The sequence below is a fragment of the Diabrotica virgifera genome, chromosome 6 (genome assembly GCF_917563875.1).
Source record: "Diabrotica virgifera virgifera chromosome 6, PGI_DIABVI_V3a".
NCBI lineage: Eukaryota > Metazoa > Arthropoda > Insecta > Coleoptera > Chrysomelidae > Diabrotica > Diabrotica virgifera.
This window is the reverse complement of record NC_065448.1, coordinates 215,989,093-216,007,064: the sequence shown is the minus strand read 5'-3', so window position 1 is coordinate 216,007,064 and position 17,972 is coordinate 215,989,093. Positions and strand designations below refer to the sequence as shown.

The 17,972-nt window shown below is 36.4% G+C and overlaps 1 protein-coding gene across 4 annotated transcripts in view; it reads right to left on the bottom strand.

Moving 5' to 3' along the window:
• LOC126887230 (RNA-binding protein Pasilla) overlaps nt 1–17,972 on the bottom strand; it is a 391,656-nt gene that overhangs the window by 349,184 nt on the left and 24,500 nt on the right. For all 4 annotated transcript variants that reach the window (XM_050654633.1, XM_050654635.1, XM_050654636.1 and 1 more), the window contains exon 2: nt 2,691–3,267. In XM_050654633.1, the coding sequence (XP_050510590.1) occupies nt 2,691–2,808 (118 nt within the window). In that variant the 5' untranslated portion in view covers nt 2,809–3,267. The remainder of the gene's footprint in view (nt 1–2,690; nt 3,268–17,972) is intronic.

Genomic DNA, 17,972 nt, shown 5'->3' with positions numbered 1-17,972 from the left:
AATTTCACATTTCTTTGTTATATTTTCTTTTAGAATGAGGTACTAAGAGAAATAAATTTTTGTCATATTGAATTGCAAAGTAAAGACATAACCGTTTATCAATCAGCGACCAAAATAGGTGCACTTTATATTGAAGAAAAACGTGGTCATACTATACCTGAAGCAATAGATATTGCGACGAAAAAGTATAAAGACGAACTTCAAAAAAAATGTTGGAATATTTTGACCTATTCAATGTTGAACTTGAAACCAGATCAATGTCCATTCACGATGTGGCTTCATTGTTCGAGCTTGTGCAGACACACAATTTGCTTTTCATGAATAGTGAACAGTTGAATTTAGCTGTTCCAACATTTTGTGACTTTTACCATCAAGAGGTATCAAAAGCAGACCTGCTACAAATACCAAGGCTCAGAAGACATTTACAAGTGGCCAATATTACAGCCACTAAATGATTAGCTGTGTATCGGTTGCTTCATGTGAGAGAAGTTTTAGTAAGCTAAAATTAATCAAGAATTACTTGCCAGCAACAATGGCGCAAACAAGGCTAAGTAACCTCGGTTTATTATGCTTTTTAATTTTTTTCATTATTCAAAACATGTTTATCGGATTTTCGTTGATTTTAACAATCTTTATTTTTTAGATTTGGGGTGACACCATCGATTACCGCCCCGGGTGTCACCCATGCTAGCTACGCCACTGTATGAACTTTTAAGAATGTATGTATATTGAAGAAAAAAATCAATAAATTAAGAGCGTAAGCGCAAAATCTCGGCCAATGCATTCATTTTTTTCGAAAATTGAGAAATTTAAACGCAGAATGAAAGATTACATTATTACCGAGGGCCGAAAGTCCCTTGCAACAAACAAAAATTTTATTTTGAATGGGATATTTAAAATCACACTAAATTTTCTATTTTGTTACCCCTGTAACTTATTAAAATACCTAAACATTATAGAAGTTTTCAGGGACTTTCGGCCCTCGGTAATACCGGGTGTCCACTTATATTTTCCCCCATTTTAACTGCCTATAACTTCTAGACGACTCAAGATAGAAATATGCGGTTTTCGCTGAAATGTTTTAGTTTAGTAAAAGTTTTGTTTGAACGGATTTAATTGTTTATATCGCTTTTAAATAAAAAATGGCAAATTTTTGTAAGAAAACGTTGTTGACTTTTTTATTGAAACACCCAGTATATCTTTTTGGAAATTGAAAAAACGGTCATTTACCTATCCAGCGATAAATCACATAACATAATTAATTTGCTTATTACTTAGTTAATGTTACATATTTAGTTATGTGATATCCACGTTGCACCTCTCATTTTAAAAATTAGTTACTCAGTCATTTGACAACCGATTTTAAAAAACTTTATATCGCTGGATAGGTGAATGGCCGTTCTTTCAATTTACAAAAAAATATACTGGGTGTTCCATTAAAAAAGTCAACAAAGTTTTTTTCAAAAATCCGCCATTTTTTTTCGTAATTGAAAGCGATATAAAAAAAACTCAATCCATTCATACAAAACTTTTACTAACATAAAACATTTCAGCGAAAACCGCATATTTCTATCTTGAGCCGTTTAAAATTATAGGCATGGGGGAAATATAAGTGGACACCCGGTAAGGTAATCTTTCGTTCTGCGTTTAAATTTTTCAAAAATATTTATTAGTTTTCTCAGGATTCGAAAAAAATGAATACATTTAAAATGGATTGGTCCGAGATTTTGTGCCTACCCCCTTACAAATATAAAACTGTACAATGCTTAATTTAGTACTTATTGTATTGTATTAAAATCTATTTGTATACCTACATTGTTTACTAAGTAATCTAATAACCATATCTGATTGATGTGTTTAACTTTAAAAAAGATAGGGTTATGAGATATATGTAAAACAAGACTAAATAAATAACTTTTTGTAAATTATAGTGCCTAATGCAATGAGGATAGGCAGTCAATTGAGTCAATAATGTTTATAATATCACGAATTTACCAAATAAGATAAGTGTTTGATAACAGATAATTTGTGCAATAGTTCATGTCAATAACTTTTATCAAAAATGCCTTCGTTATCCTCATTTAACAACACTTTTGGTGAACAAAAATTATCTCCACTCGGATAGATACTATTAACCTATTTAAATTAAATTCTAGTGAATGACATAACTCTTGATTTCCTTTCCTTGCAACACATTAAACCGCATGACGTCATCAGCAGACCATGATCAATGGAGCAAAGAAGGTGAATTTAGGTCAAGCAAATCGCGAAATAAAAGAGAGAAAGAGACGGAAAGTAAGAATGGCTAAAAAGGAAAAGTATATATTGATGTATAAATATATTAAATACATGAATGTAGTTAAATAATGTTGCGACAAAAAAATAACAATTTGTTCGACCTAATTGTTTTGGTGCCAATAATATTTATGTTAGAAAAACAAAGATTTGTTCTCCAGCTCCCACAGCTGATTCCTGGCAGCATAAACACGAATGTTATTCACTGTCGGACCATCACTGCATAGGCCGTTCGGTTAATTAGAACGGCAGGTAGCCTTCAATCTAGCAACCACATTACTAGGTTAATTACGCTCAATTTGACATTGAAACGATGACAGTAGTTGTGTGCACACGTCATGGCGTCGAAACGTTCAAACAAAAAAACGGTGTTATGTCAGAAGATAAAAACTCACCTGAACTAAAGTGGGAGCGCTTAGTGTCTCCGTTCTCGGCATCCCCATCCAGAGGTCTTTTTCTGGAATCGGCGATCTCAGGCGAGGGGCATGTATCCATTCCCGAATCGGCAGCCATTTTGCTTGTGGAGTTAAAATCGAAATGTCATTCGGCGCAAACAGAGAGCGGACAGAATTTCTCACTGAACACAGTTTCAAAACAGAGTGGCACACACACGCGTTCGTAAGAAAATAACGACTAATCGGTTTTGTTGGGTTTTGTCGGACGATATGCGCACTCGCTTGTCAATTGTACGTTATATGCGCGCGACACTCCAATAACTACTTGCTGCTGACTGCTCGTTTTGCAATTTGTATTATTCTATTCGTTCAGCAGGACTGCAGGAGAAGGCGGACAAAGGATAACTATACTTCGCAGTAACGTGCAATGGGGATATGGTGTGGCGGGGTTAAGCGGACAATTTGTTTATTCACTTAACAATAACATCAATTGAAATTTTAGAGGCCTCAATTTTTCATCCCCACCTTTCGCCTTGATCTTTGAAATTTACGATAATTTCTAATGTTCTGATTGGCTCTGCAAATAAAAAAATCTAATTAAATAAATAAAAATTAAATAGGTATACCAGGTTCACAATAAATTATTATCAGCGCCGGATAAAGGGGCGACAAATTTTTGGAGACGCCGATATATAAATATAATAATATTTTTTACATTCATTATTTTTTTAGACTTTATAGATTATCTTTGGCAGGGTTGGCATAGAATTTCCCCATCTTATAAAACCCAGCGGGTTTTTTCGGGTTTTTTCAATTGATAAAACTCACTATTATTGGGTTTTTTGGGGTTTTTTCAAAAGTAGCAAATTTTCAGTTGAATGAACGTCATATTTATTTCTGAATAAAAACAAAAACTAGCATAAATACCATGAAGTAAGTAGTAGGTGAATACAAAACGAGAGAAACTGAAACTAAACTAATAAAACACTTATTTTAAACATGGTATATAGACAAATAAAAAAATAAACATGTTTCTTGTTAAACAAAGCGTCAGCAAAGCATATTAGTTATCAGGAAAATCAGAATCTGTATTTTTGTCACATTCCCAATTCCCATTCGTTATTCGTTAGACTCGGTCGAGGACGAGGACTCGGTTCTTAAATGATTATATATTTTTACCAAGTTTGCAGCTCTATCGGCACCTAATCTGTTGCGAAGCTTAGTCCATATTAATCCATATGAAGAAAAAATCCGCTCAATAGATGCAGATGAAACTGGACATGAGAACAAAGATAACATATAAATACAAAATTCATATGGTATTTTATTTGTTTTTTTATTTTTTATTGATATCAGCTTCCACCATTTCTTTGTTGAGAATATTTTGACAAGTTCTTCTTTGAAAAGTGTTGCGGGGAACATGTCTGTATCCTTAATCTTGAATGATAACATCACTGCCAAAAACTCATCAGAAAGATTCGATGCAACCCATTGTTCGACTGTTTCCTCTTCTTCCCCTGTAAGTCGTCTTCCCATGTATTTGTGATCCATAGTATTTGCAAAAAGGTGAAATGGTTGAATGGCAAAGTCATATCTCTTTTTTATTTCTTGTCTGTATGACTGTAACAAATCATGGTCGAGGGCATCTTTCCATATTTCTACTGCATCAGAAATGTTTACAGAATCACTTTGGAATCTGTCTAGAGCTTTCACAATAACGGCAAGTTGTTTTTGCAAATACAGAGCCTCTCTATATATGGCGACATTATCTAATATTTTGGAGATATTTTTATCAAATTCTTGCTCCTTCTCTGTCCTAATTTCAACATATATGTGATAGTTGCTTATAAATTGCTGACATTGTCAAGTTGCTTTATTTTGTAAGCATATTTTGTTATTTTATTATTTTTGCAATAAAATTCATAATTTTTGTAAAACTTTTGATAGAGCAGAAACTATATATCAAATCTAAATAAAAAACTGAAAATCCCCAAAAAAACCCGAAAAACCCTAAAAAACCCAAAAAAACGCGTCGGGTTGGGCTTTTAAAAAAAACCCGGGTTTTTTCCAAACCTGCTTTGGGTTAAGATTACTCCTAAGACAATTTATCATTGAATAATTGTAACAATAAGAAAACTATTTCTAGCTCACAAAAATTCTCTAATAAAAATAATGCAACCTAAAAATTTCATCCATGAAATGAATGAATGGATGAAATGGAAACAAAAATCGGAGACTATGGATTTGGTTTAAGAAATGAACGAGGTCGTAAACTAGCTGAATATTTAGAAGAACAAAATTTGTATGCCATAAACTCTTTTTTTAAGAAGAAGGCAAACCAGAAATGGACGTGGGCATCACCAGATGGTAGAACAAAAAATGAGATAGACATCAAATAAAAAACATATCTTCGAAGACATCGCAGCGTTGAACTCTTTCACCACGGGAAGTGGCCATCAACTCTTAACGAGCACGAATATGCATTGACCAGAAAAGAGAAAGAAATAGAAGATTTAAGAAACAACCAATAATAGACCAACAAAAATTAAAAGAAAATGCCGAAGCGTTCAGAGAAATCATTAAGGGAAACCTAATATTAAATGATGCAACAGACATTAAGCGATTAACACTACATTAAAGAATAACCTTATACAAGCAGGAATAAAGGTTGCTAAGAAAACAAAACAAAGAGACAACAAAATAAGCAGAGAAACGAGAAAACTTATGGAAAAAAGACAACAACTTCTAGCAACAAACAGTAGATACAGCACAGTATATAAAGAATTAAACAAAACCATTAAAAGGAAGGTAACGGAAGACCGGAAGAGATCAGAAAATATAATGAAACAGAAGTAGAGAAAGTAATAGAAAGGTATCGCGGAGTAAAGTGTCTAAACCCATCACTAGGAAAAAACGTCATAATATCACTTAAAAACAAAAATGGAGAGGAGCAAAGCGACTCAAGGAAAATAACAAATATAGTAGAATCCTTCTATAGCGAATTATATGACACAAAACAGGAGCCTGATAATAACTCAAGAAAATCTAAAAAGAAGAATTAAAAATGTCAACTCTGAAATTCTACCCCATATAGACGTCCATAAAATCAACCCTATCTCAAATGAAAAATAACAAAGCTGCCTGTCCAGATGGTATCCTTGCTGAAATGCTTAAGGAAGGTATCCAAGCTATTATAGAGGAGCTAAAACTCCTATATAATCTATGTCTACACAAGGCAGAAATACCTCACGACTGGAATGAGAGTATTACAATACTGCTATTCAAAAAAGGAGACAAAAGAGACTTAAAAAACTACAGACCTATCTCAATATCAATACTGTCACAAATGTACAAACTCTTTATTAGAATTATAACCAATAGACTAACAAATAAAATGGACAGTTATCAGCCAGTTGAACAAGCAGGTTTCAGAAAAGGGTTTAGTACCATAGATCATCTCCTCACTATGAAAATATTGATAGAGACGGCAAACGAATACAACCTAGATTTATGTTTAGCCTTTGTAGACTATGAAGAAGTGTTCGATAGTGTCGAGATATGGGCGATAGAAAAAGCTCTAAATAACAGCAGAATAGACTCCAGGTACAGGCAACTCTTACATAACATCTATAAAACAGTAACTATGACAGTCGAATGGAAAAATAAAACAAACAAAACTAATCCCATAGAAATACGTAGAGGCGTAAGACAAGGAGATGTAATATCCCCAAAACTCTTCACCTTAGCTCTGGAAGACGTCTTTAAAGAACTGGAATGGGAAGATATGGGTATCAACATAAACGGGAAGAATCTCAATCACCTCAGATATTGCGATGATGTTGTCCTTATTACAACCAACCAAGAAGAACTAGCCACAATGCTGACTCAACTAGCACACACATCGGAGAAGATAGGATTAAAAGTGAACATGACTAAAACCAAAAGCATGACAAATACAAACGACAAAATAAATGCAAATATAAATAATGTCAATATTGAGGTTGTTGACGAATACCTGGCTCAAATAATCAAAGCTAATAAAGAGAACCAAACAATTGAAGTACAGAGAAGAATCCGATTGGCGTGGGCAGCATTTGGAAAGTTAAGATGAATACTAAAAAGCACAAAGATAAAACAGTACCTAAAAACCCGTGTATTTGACCAGTGCATGTTGAGAATAAAACTACAAGACAGAAAATCAAACAAATGGATAAGAGAGAAAACAAAAGTAAAAAATGTAACTGAACATATATAACAGGGTTAAAATGGAGCTTCTCGGGCCACAATGCGAGATAGGAAGATAAAAGATAGAATGCTGAAATACAAAACTGGTGACAGCGGACAGGAGGAAGAGGAAGAGGAAGACCTCAGATGCGGTGGAAGGACGATATTGTAAAAGCTGCAGGAACTAACTGGAAAAACGCAGCCAAGGACAGACGGAAATGGAAAGATTTGGGGAAGGCCTATGTCCACAATTGAATAGAAATGGGCTAAAAGAAGAAGAAAAGAAGAAGTACCTAAAAATTGTTATGGCTTTTAAAGGTCTTTTTGTCCTGTACCTATCACTTTTATGGTAACAATGTTACATAAATATTTAAAATACACGAAGATCAGATTTACGAAGTATCATTTAATATATTTAATTAATATATAATTAGGTTATTGATTATGTATTTTAGAAAGGAATGTCGGGGTGTAATGATAGATCGCCTCCACGTGGTGCACCCTGGGTAACGCTAAATGGTCTATCAATTTTTGGACGCCAAACTAGCCGCTAAGCTCTCCTGGCAACCAGTACGATAAAGAAAAGCAAGGAAAGGAATCTCCATATAGGAATATGGAAAACTACAAAGGTGTTTATCAACACCATTTGACGAGACGTATCGGACCAACCCTCCGTATATGTCAAATAAACATAGAGGGAATTAGTAGATCAAAATCTGAATTTCTTTCAAAAATACTAATCGAAAATAATGTTGACGTCATAGCTATTCAAGAAACTCACGCACCATCAGAAACCGAGCTTCTTAAGAGGGGTAAAATTCCGGGATATAGCATGATTGGAGCCACTTACAGCAATGTTTACGGAACTGCAACTTACGTGAATAACAGTATACAAAATTCCAAGGTGAAGGACTGCAGCTGCGAAAATAGTGTATCCATAATCTCTACAAAAGTGAATGACATAACCATAAAGAACATCTACAAACCACCATTAACTAAATGGCCAACAAATGTAATCAAAACTGAGGACAACCAACCTACAGTTTACATAGGGGACTTTAACAGTCACCACAACAAATGGGGGTATGAAAACAATGATGAAAATGGGGAAAAACTCCTGGAGTGGGCCGAAGAAAACAATATCCACCTTATCCATAGTCTAAAAGATAAACCTACTTTCTTTTCTAGAAGATGGCGCAAAGGCTACAACCCTGATCTATGCTGGGTTTCGAGTAACTCACAGTTACAACCACTCCCAAGCTCCCGAACTGTACTGCCTAGTTTCCCTCGCAGCCAACATCGACCTGTCATAATCGAAATAGGCATACAAATTTCTATCGTTGAATCCACGCCGAGACCCCGTTGGAATTTTAACAAAGCAAATTGGCCTGAATACACCAAAGAGCTGGACACCTGCATTCGCTTCATTGACCCAAAGGCCAACAATTACCACCGTTTTTTAGGAATGGTTATCTCTATCGCCAAAAAACATATCCCCCGAGGTTTTCGAAAGGAGTACATCCCAGGCTGGACGGAAGAAAGCCAAAAACTATATGAAGAATTTTTGAAATCAGAAGATCCCGAAATCGGTGACAACTTACTCAAGTCACTGGATTCAACTAGACTTAATAAATGGAAATCTACCGTAGAACATATTGATTTCTCCCGTTCCAGTCGGAAGGCATGGGGACTGATCCGCAAACTGGGCGAAGCAAGCAGAGCACAACACTTAAACAAATCAACAATTGAGCCAAATAAGATAGCCAATAGAATAATTGAGAACTCTCGAGCTCCATCTGAGAAAACTCATACAAAAACATCAGAATACTCACGTGCCTTCTCATTGGATGAAATAAACGAAGCGCTTAACCAAACCAAAACGGGAAAAGCAGCTGGTTTCGATGGAATATATCCTGAGTTTATAGTCCACACTGGTACAAAAACAAGACAATGGCTCAAAGAATTCTTTAGCGACATTGTGACTACAGCTATGCTTCCCCCAGAATTTAAAAGAACAAAAATTATCGCAATCCAGAAGCCTGGCAAAGACAACAAGCTGCCTGAAAGTTACCGGCCTATCGCCTTACTCAGTTGCTGTTATAAATTACTAGAACGACTCTTATATAATAGAATATGTAACACCATTGAGGACGCTGTACCAATTGAGCAAGCTGGATTTAGAAAAGGACGAAGCTGTTGTGACCAAGTGCTGTCCTTAACTACATTCATCGAAGCTGGCTTTGAAAGACGTGAAAAATCTGCCATAACATTTATAGACCTTACGGCTGCCTATGACACTGTGTGGAGAGAGGGCCTTATTTATAAGTTGATGAAAATCATACCCTGTCTCAAAACTTGTCAGCTGATAAACAATCTACTAACTAACAGACTGTTTCAGGTATATATAAATGATGCACGAAGTAGCGTTAGAAAACTTAACAACGGCTTACCTCAAGGCTCAGTGCTAGCTCCTTTATTATTTAACCTTTATACGGCGGATATACCTGAAACAAAATCGAGAAAATTCGCTTATGCAGACGACCTGGCCATTGGCTTCCAAGATAATAGTAGGGAAGCTGGAGAACGAGCTCTAAACGAGGACCTAACTACACTTAGTAACTACTTTAAGAACTGGCGCTTACGTCCTAACACAAGCAAAACTGAAACCTGTCTCTTTCACCTGTCGAACCAACTTGCGGGCGATACCCTCAATGTAACTCTAAATGATGCAGCTATCAAACATAACAACAACCCCAAATATCTAGGCATCACACTTGATAGAACACTCACCTTCAAAAGCCATCTTACAAACGCAGCCGGTAAACTGAGAACAAGAAATAATATAATAACAAAACTTGCTGGAACAACTTGGGGTGCTTCTGCAGATACTCTTCGGACCTCTGCTCTAGCTTTGGTTTTTTCAGTGGCAGAATATTGTGCACCAGTATGGTTAAATAGTGCACATACAAACAAAATCGATGTCCAACTTAACCAAACCATGAGATTAATCACTGGAACAATAAAATCAACCCCAGTGAGATGGCTGCCTACTTTGAGCAATATTGCCCCACCAGATCTACGCCGTACAGCAGCATTAGTGAGAGAGTATCAGAAAATTGTAGCCAACATACAATTACCAATCCATCAAGACATACCAGACATCTCAAAAGAGCACCAGCGACTGAGGTCTAGAAATCCTCCAATCAGAACTGCCCGAACAATTGGTGATTCCTATGATATACAAAGGCAATGGTCCACAAGATGGATGCCAACAATAGCAGCAGACTATATTCAGATATCCACCCCAACCCAGGGTTTCATCGGATCGGGTCTGCCCCGGCCCACCTGGACGAGGCTTAATCGCATACGTACCGGACATGGTAAATGTGCTGATTCTCTGTTCAAATGGGGTCGTGCAGAAAGTCCACAGTGTGATTGTGGATCGCTTAGACAGACCATAAGTCATTGTGTTTCAGATTGCCTAAATCGGGCCTACCGTGGAAACCTCCAGGACTTTGTGGAATGCTCCCCAGATGCAATTGAATGGCTATGTAAATTGGACATTAATATTTAGATTCATTCATTATGTTTTGGTGTTTGAATAATATATGTGTATATGTGTATATATGTGTGTATATATGTATATATGTATATATATATTATATTTGTGTATTTATCGTACTGAGAAAGTCCATACGCTAAATAAAAAATAAAATAAAGAAAGGAACTACAACGTTAACGGGGTTTTATTATTTCATATAGTCAATGGACCTCTAAATATGAAAAATCCGCGGGGTGCTACCATTTAAAGGGGTGCGTTTTTGAGAAAGGGGTAAATTAGTCCCTAGGCACAGAGCGAATTAGGGTGAGTTATATGCTTTTTTGGTACAAACATGTCTACAGGAAAATTGTTCCAGGTTAAATTTACTATAGATTCATCAAATTTTAAAGTCAAAAATATTTTTTTTTACAAAAATATATTCAAAAGAAAAGCAAGAGAAAAACACGAAAGATAGCAATTTTGTTTTTTGCCCCATAACTTTTTTCCACAGGGATATAGGCATAGGCATTGCTTCACAGAAAAAAAATCTTTCATACTTCCTCTTTAACACGACGTTTGGTAGAAGGCTCTGTGAATTACAGTTTCCAAAATATGATTTTCTAAATTTCGCCACTCACAGCAATTTTGGCCCATTTTCCTTGTTATTTCTCAAACATTGTTCTGTAACGTAGATTTAGATATATGCAATGTTACATTTAATAGGAATGAAAGTCAATTATCTTTAAAATGGCCTATTGTAGAAGGCTGTATGACTATTTTTAAGCAAGATATGGTTGTTCAAAGTTTTATAGTTTTAATGATTTTTGATATATTTTACAATTAGTTTTAAAGGACATCGCACACATCTTATGGAAAATATAATGTCACTCAAATTCAATAAAATTTATACGAATAGATTCGTTTTAAATTAACGGTCAGATCTTATCATTAATTATGATTAATTACGGCGCAAATTGCAATTAAAGTTTATCGAAATCAAATTTTTTAGTCAGTAAAAGTGTTAGTATTGCTCTAGGTGCTATTCAAAAGAGCTTAAACCCCGCTGGGCCTAAGAGGATTAGTGAAACTAATCCGCTGATTTATGGAGTACCGACAATTTGGGTATTATAAAATATTTTTTCTCTCTCTAACTTATGTACTTATCCATTTGATTTCAGATTTATTTATATCAATTTCTGCTCTTATTATTGAAAATATGGAGTTGGCGCAATGATAAGATTTGACCGTTAATTTAAAACAAATCTATTCGTATAAATTTTATTGAATTTGAGTGACATTATATTTTCCATAAGATGTGTGCGATGTCCTTTCTGATTATAACTTTTTTAATGTATAATATTTAGGTATATAAATTGTACAATAAAAAGGAAAGATTATGTTCTTTACTTTAAAATGGTGTATTGTAAAAAATTCTAGGACGATTTTTAAACAAGATATGCTTATTCAAGATGTGACATATACACATGCAATAGGTCCCAGGTCCCACTAAGTTGGAACCATATGGAAAACTTTTTTATTATTAACTATACGAAAAAAAATTATTCTTTATAAAATGCTCTCCATAGTCTAAAACCTAAGATCCAATCATCAGATATCAAATGTTATCAATAGTGTAAGACGTATGTTAAAAAATGTGAATTTCGCTCAAGAGTAAAGTACATTTTACTTCACAATATCGAAAAGTGTTATTAAGAAAAGATATTCGGAATTAAAAACTATGTTATAATGTGCAATTATATTCTTCTAATTGCAAAAAATTAAAAAAAATTAAATTTTTTCTCAAATTACGGATACCCTTGGATATCCTACGGATATCTTGTTTAAAAATAGTCCTATAATTTCTTTCAATACACCATTTTAAAGTAAAGAAAATAATCTTTTTTTTATTCCACAATGTATATACCTAAATGTACAAGAAAGAAGTCATAATGAGAAATTTAAAAAATAAACATTAAAAATATCAAAAATCATTAAAAGTATAAAACCTTGCAAAAGCGTAACTTGCTTAAAAAGAGCCATACAACCTTATACAATAGACCATTTTAAAGATAATTGACTTCTCTTTCTACTAAATATACATTGCATATACCTAGAAATGCGTAGAAAAAATTACAGAACAATGTTTTGCGAAATAATGGGGAAAATGGCCTAAAAATGCTGTGAGCGGCGAACTTTAAAAAATCCTATTTCGGAAACTATAAATTCTAGAGACTTTTACCAAACTTTATTTCAGTTAGGAAGAATAGAAGTTATTTTTCGCTAAAGCAATGCCTATACCTATATCCCTATGGAAAAAAGTTATGGGACAAAAAATAAAATTGCTTTCTTTCGTGTTTTTTTCTTGCTTTTCTTTTGAATATATTTTTGTAAAAAAAAATATTTTTGACCTTAAAATATGATATTTTGCTAGCAAATACAACCTGAAACAATTTTCCTGTAGCCGTGTTTGTACCAAAAGTGCATAGTACTCACCCTAATTCACCCTGTGCCTAGGGACTAATTCACCCCTTTCTCAAAAACGCACCCATCTAAATGGTAGCACTCCGCGGTTTTTTCAAATATAGAGATCCATTGACCATATGAGATAATAAAATCCCGTTAACGTTGTAGTTCCTTTTAGTTCTCTTATTTTGAACATAATCAATAGCCTAAATTTAATATAAGTCACTTCTAAATGTTTAAATCGTAAAATTTATTGTAAAAATAGATAAAACAGAATCAAAAGTCATGGTAATTCTCATCGAAGACGAAGTCCCGCCAGAGGAGCCCATCACAAATTATTCGCAATCCTTTTTTTTTTTAATTTTATGAGATTTTCGTAGATCCGATAAACAAAATTTAAGAGTAACTGAATTAGTGAGAAGAGCAGCCCAAATTTGAAGACAGATGAGCAAAAAGACTATTTTTTATTCCTTTTTGTAAATTTTAAAATTATTTAGTGTTGTATTATAATCAAAATTTGACCCTCACGCACAAGTTGTACATACAACTTCAGTGAGGAACTGAGTTTATTTTATATGTACAATTTATTTGCTACAAATAAACTCCATTATTATCCAGATTTAGCCATACGGCTCACACTCCCTCTAAGGGGAAAATTGACTCATCCCAGATACCTACGGTATCAAAAGGATTGAGCTCTGGTGGGACTCTTTCCGTGTTATCGAGCCCTAGGTGACTTGGAATGCAGGTGTATCTCCCAGAAATTTTCGTACGCATCTGGCCGTCGCGAGTAGTACAGCTTTCTGCATGGTCTTATAAAGATGTTCATTCAGACTCAGCTTTTTGATGCTTTCGAGGAGGGTCTTCGGAATGACTCCAGTAGTAGACATAATAATCGGTATCGTCTGGGTACTTTGCATTCTCCATTGCCTTCGTATTTGAATTTCCAGATCTCTGTACTTGGCGATCTTTTCAGTAAATTTACTACGTAGATTATTGTTGTTAGGTATCGCCACATCAATTAGTGTTGTTTGTCTTGTTAATTTATTAACTAGTACGAGATCTGGTCTATTATGGGCCACTGTTTGGTCTGTGAGCACAGTGCGGTCCCAGTATAGCTTGTAGTTGCCATCCTCAAGCATACTCTCGGGGACGTATTGATAATACGGGAGATGGTCCGTTTGGAGAAGTCCCAACTTGATAGCTATCTCTTGATGAAGTATTTTTCCTACTGCGTCATGCCGTTCCTTGTATTCAGTTGCAGCAAATGCCTGGCAGCCCCCTGTAAGATGTTGGATGGTTTCTTGGGCTTGACATCCATATCGGCATCTGTCGTTTTGAACCTGAGGGTCTTTGATGATATATTTCAGGTAATTTCTGGTTGGTATAACCTGATCCTGAATGGCCAGTAATGAACCCTCCGTTTCAGGGAACATCTTTCCTGCTGTCAACCAATAGTTCGACGCTGTATTGTCGACATAGTCTTGGCTGACCTCATTGGGATGTCGCCCGTGCAGAGGTTTACCCATCCAGGCGCGCATTTTTTCGTCTTTAGTGAGATGGTTTATGCGCATTTCTGGTTCCCTCAGTTTGATCGGTGTTGTGTCATCTACTGCGCAAATAGCGCGATGTAGAGTAGATGTCTCAGCTTGCATCTGAAAATAAGATCTTAAATTAGCAATTTGTTTATCTAATTGCTCACTTATATCCATAAGTCCTCTTCCTCCTAGATTTCGTGGTAATGTCGTTCTTTCTACTGCACTTTTAGGATGGTGTTTTTGTGCCTTTGTGAGGTGTGTTCGTACTTTTCGCTGAAGATTTTCTATATCTGTTTTTGTCCACTTAACAATACCAAATGAATAGCTAAGCGCGGAACAAGCGTAGGTGTTTAGTGCCTTAAACAAATTTTTACTGTTAAGCTGTGAACGAAGCAGCTGTTTTATCCTTCGTATAAACTCAGTAGTTATCTCAGTTTTCATTTGCTTATGGTCAATTTTCCGCGCCTGCTTTACTCCAAGATATTTGTATATATCGTTTTCACCCATGGCCTCGATGTTCTGGCCATTTTGCATATCGAATCCACCGGGCTGTATCTTTCCTCTGACTATATTTAAAACGCGGCACTTGTCTAGTCCAAAGTGCATATTAATATCATTAGAGAATGTTTCTACTGTTTTTAGCATTTCTTCTAGATTGTCTCGAGTAGAAGCCATTAATTTCAAATCATCCATATACAACAGCTTCGCTACTACAGTATTGTTGTTTTTAATGCTAAAACCTGAGTCAGTGGAATTTAATAGCTGTGATAGAGGGTTCATAGCCAAACAGAACCACAATGGACTCAGCGAGTCTCCTTGAAACAGGCCCCGGTTGATTGCGATATTTTCCGTTTCGATATTGTTTTCACCAGGTATTTGGAGGTGAATTTTAGTCTTCCAACTTGTCATTATATGCCTTAAAAAAGTCACTATGTTATCATCGACTTTGTATATTCTCAATATATCTATAAGCCACTCATGCGGTACTGAATCAAAGGCCTTTTTATAGTCAATAAAGGCAGTAAAGAGGTTCCTTTTTTTGGTGAATGCCTGGTTAGAAATGACTGAGTCGATGATCAGTTGTTCTTTGCAACCCATAGAACCCTTAGCGCATCCTTTCTGTTGAGGCTCTATGATATTGTTTAGAGCACAGTGTTGGTAGATACGCCGGGTTATACAGGATGTGACCAATTTATACAAAGTTGGAAGACAAGTAATTGGGCGGTACTTGGCTGGATCTTGGGTGTTATTTTGATCCTTCGGTATTAAATAAGTGGTTCCCTGAGTTAGAAATGAAGGTATTTCCTGCGGGTTAGAAATAACATGATTAATTAATGTTGACAAGCACTCATGAATACTCCAAAACTTCTTAAGCCAGAAGTTCTGAACTCCGTCTGGTCCAGGATATTTCCAGTTATGAAGCTCTTTGATGATATTTGAGACCTCATCGGTAGTGAATGGTTCGTAGTTAGCTGTGACATAGTGGCGACAGTTGTGCGTCGTATCTTCTATCCAGCCAGCATTGTTGTTAAGAGCAGCTGGTGTGGAGAGTTGATTTCCCCAAAACTCATGAATCTCTTCTTGGCTTGGGTAAGACTTGTCGACACTTTCTACGGTGGAATTGAGTTTTCGGTAGAACGCCTTCTCAGAGTTCTCAAAAAGTGCATTGTCACATTTTCGGTTGTTACTAACTTTATACCTTCTTAATCGACCTGAATAGACGGAGAGTTTTTGTTTTAATGTATCCAGACACTGTTGGGCTGTGTTATTTTCCGGATCGTATCTCGAGTGTCTTGCAGTGCTCCGCATTATTTCTTCAGCTCTCTTAATGACTTTACTACTTGTTACACCTCTTATATATTCTGTTACTTGACCAATATCCCTACGCAGTAATTCAATTTTTCCGAGAAGTCTTTTTTCCCAAGGTGCAGTCCTGTTACAAGTCCTTCCGTTATTAGTACCCCGTCTTGTTCTGATCTTAACGCCCATTACATTAGCAATTGCTGTTGCTGCACAGTAGATTAGCATATGCAGATATTCCAATGAGTGGGCTTCTACGACATAGTTGGGTAGGACTTCAGTGTTCACAATTTGTAACAGCGCACCTAGTTTCTTACAAGAGTTTATTCGTGGTAGCGGTGGTCTGCTAAGTGGATTTGTTCCATTAAACTCTTGTACAGCACGAGCCATTTCGTTTGCTAGACTATCGCGCAACTCGTTGTTTTCCTGCTCTGTATTGTCAGGTTGAGTTTCTGCTATGGGAATCTCAGGAATCTGCTCATCAAGAACTGCATTAGGGACTTGATCTATAACTAGCTCTTGATTATTAATCTCCCGTTCGACTTCGCTTTTGATCGTATTGCGTCTAGTCTCTGGGATAAGGTTGTTTCTTATGATTACCCGGTATTGATCTGATACTCTTTGCTCCGATACATGAATATCTGGGTACTCCCTGCAAAATTCGGCATACAGCTGTTGTCTGTAGCCGATCGTTTCTTGACCGAGGTTTGTCACCTTATAATAGGAGCGCAAAATGCTTTCGTTAATGGACACAGTCCATTTCATGCGCTGCCTCGGTCGTCCCGCTTGAGTGAGCGCCGGCTGATGTTCCAGCGCAGCACCTTCAGCGAGTGGAGCTCTTGCTGTTATTTGGCTCGCTTGTGGTTGTTGTTGTTGTTGGGCTGTAGCTGTTTGTGTGACAGGGGCCCGCCTCCTCAACACCCTGCCACCGACGTCCCGCATGCTGTCACGTCCAGCGCCGGCTCCAGACGTGCCCTGGCGATCCCCAGGCAGCGATCCTAAACATAAACCATAATTCTCCATATTAATGGGTGTGCATTTTATACCTACTGCCAGGTGTCAGTTTTTGTTCCACGGCAAGTATCCCTGCTACTCTCTGGGTATTGGCGCTACGAATACCCAGAAAGTATCCCCCATTCGCAGGGGGCCGCGCCTGATAGAAGAACTGACAAAAAACTCCCACAGGAGATTATTATCCCAGATTTAGCCATACGGCTCACACTCCCTGTAAGGGGAAAATTGACTCATCCCAGATACCTACGGTATCAAAAGGATTGAGCTCTGGTGGGACTCTTTCCATGTTATCGAGCCCTAGGTGACTTGGTATGCTAAAGTATCTCCCAAAAATTTTCGTACATATCTGGCCGTCGAGAGTAGTACAGCTTTCTGTATGGTCTTATAAAGGTATTCATTTAGACCCAGCTTTTTTATGTTTTCTTCGGAATGACTCCAGTAGTAGACATAATAATAGGTATCGTCTGGGTACTTTGCATTCTCCATTGTCTTCGTATTTGAATTTCCAGATCTCTGTACTTGGCGATCTTTTCAGTAAATTTACTACGTAGATTATTGTTGTTAGGTATCGCCACATCAATCAATGTTGTTTGTCTTGTTAATTTATTAACTAGTACGAGATCTGGTCTATTATGTGCCACTGTTTGGTCTGTGAGCACAGTACGGTCCCAGTATAGCTTGTAGTTGCCATCCTCAAGCATA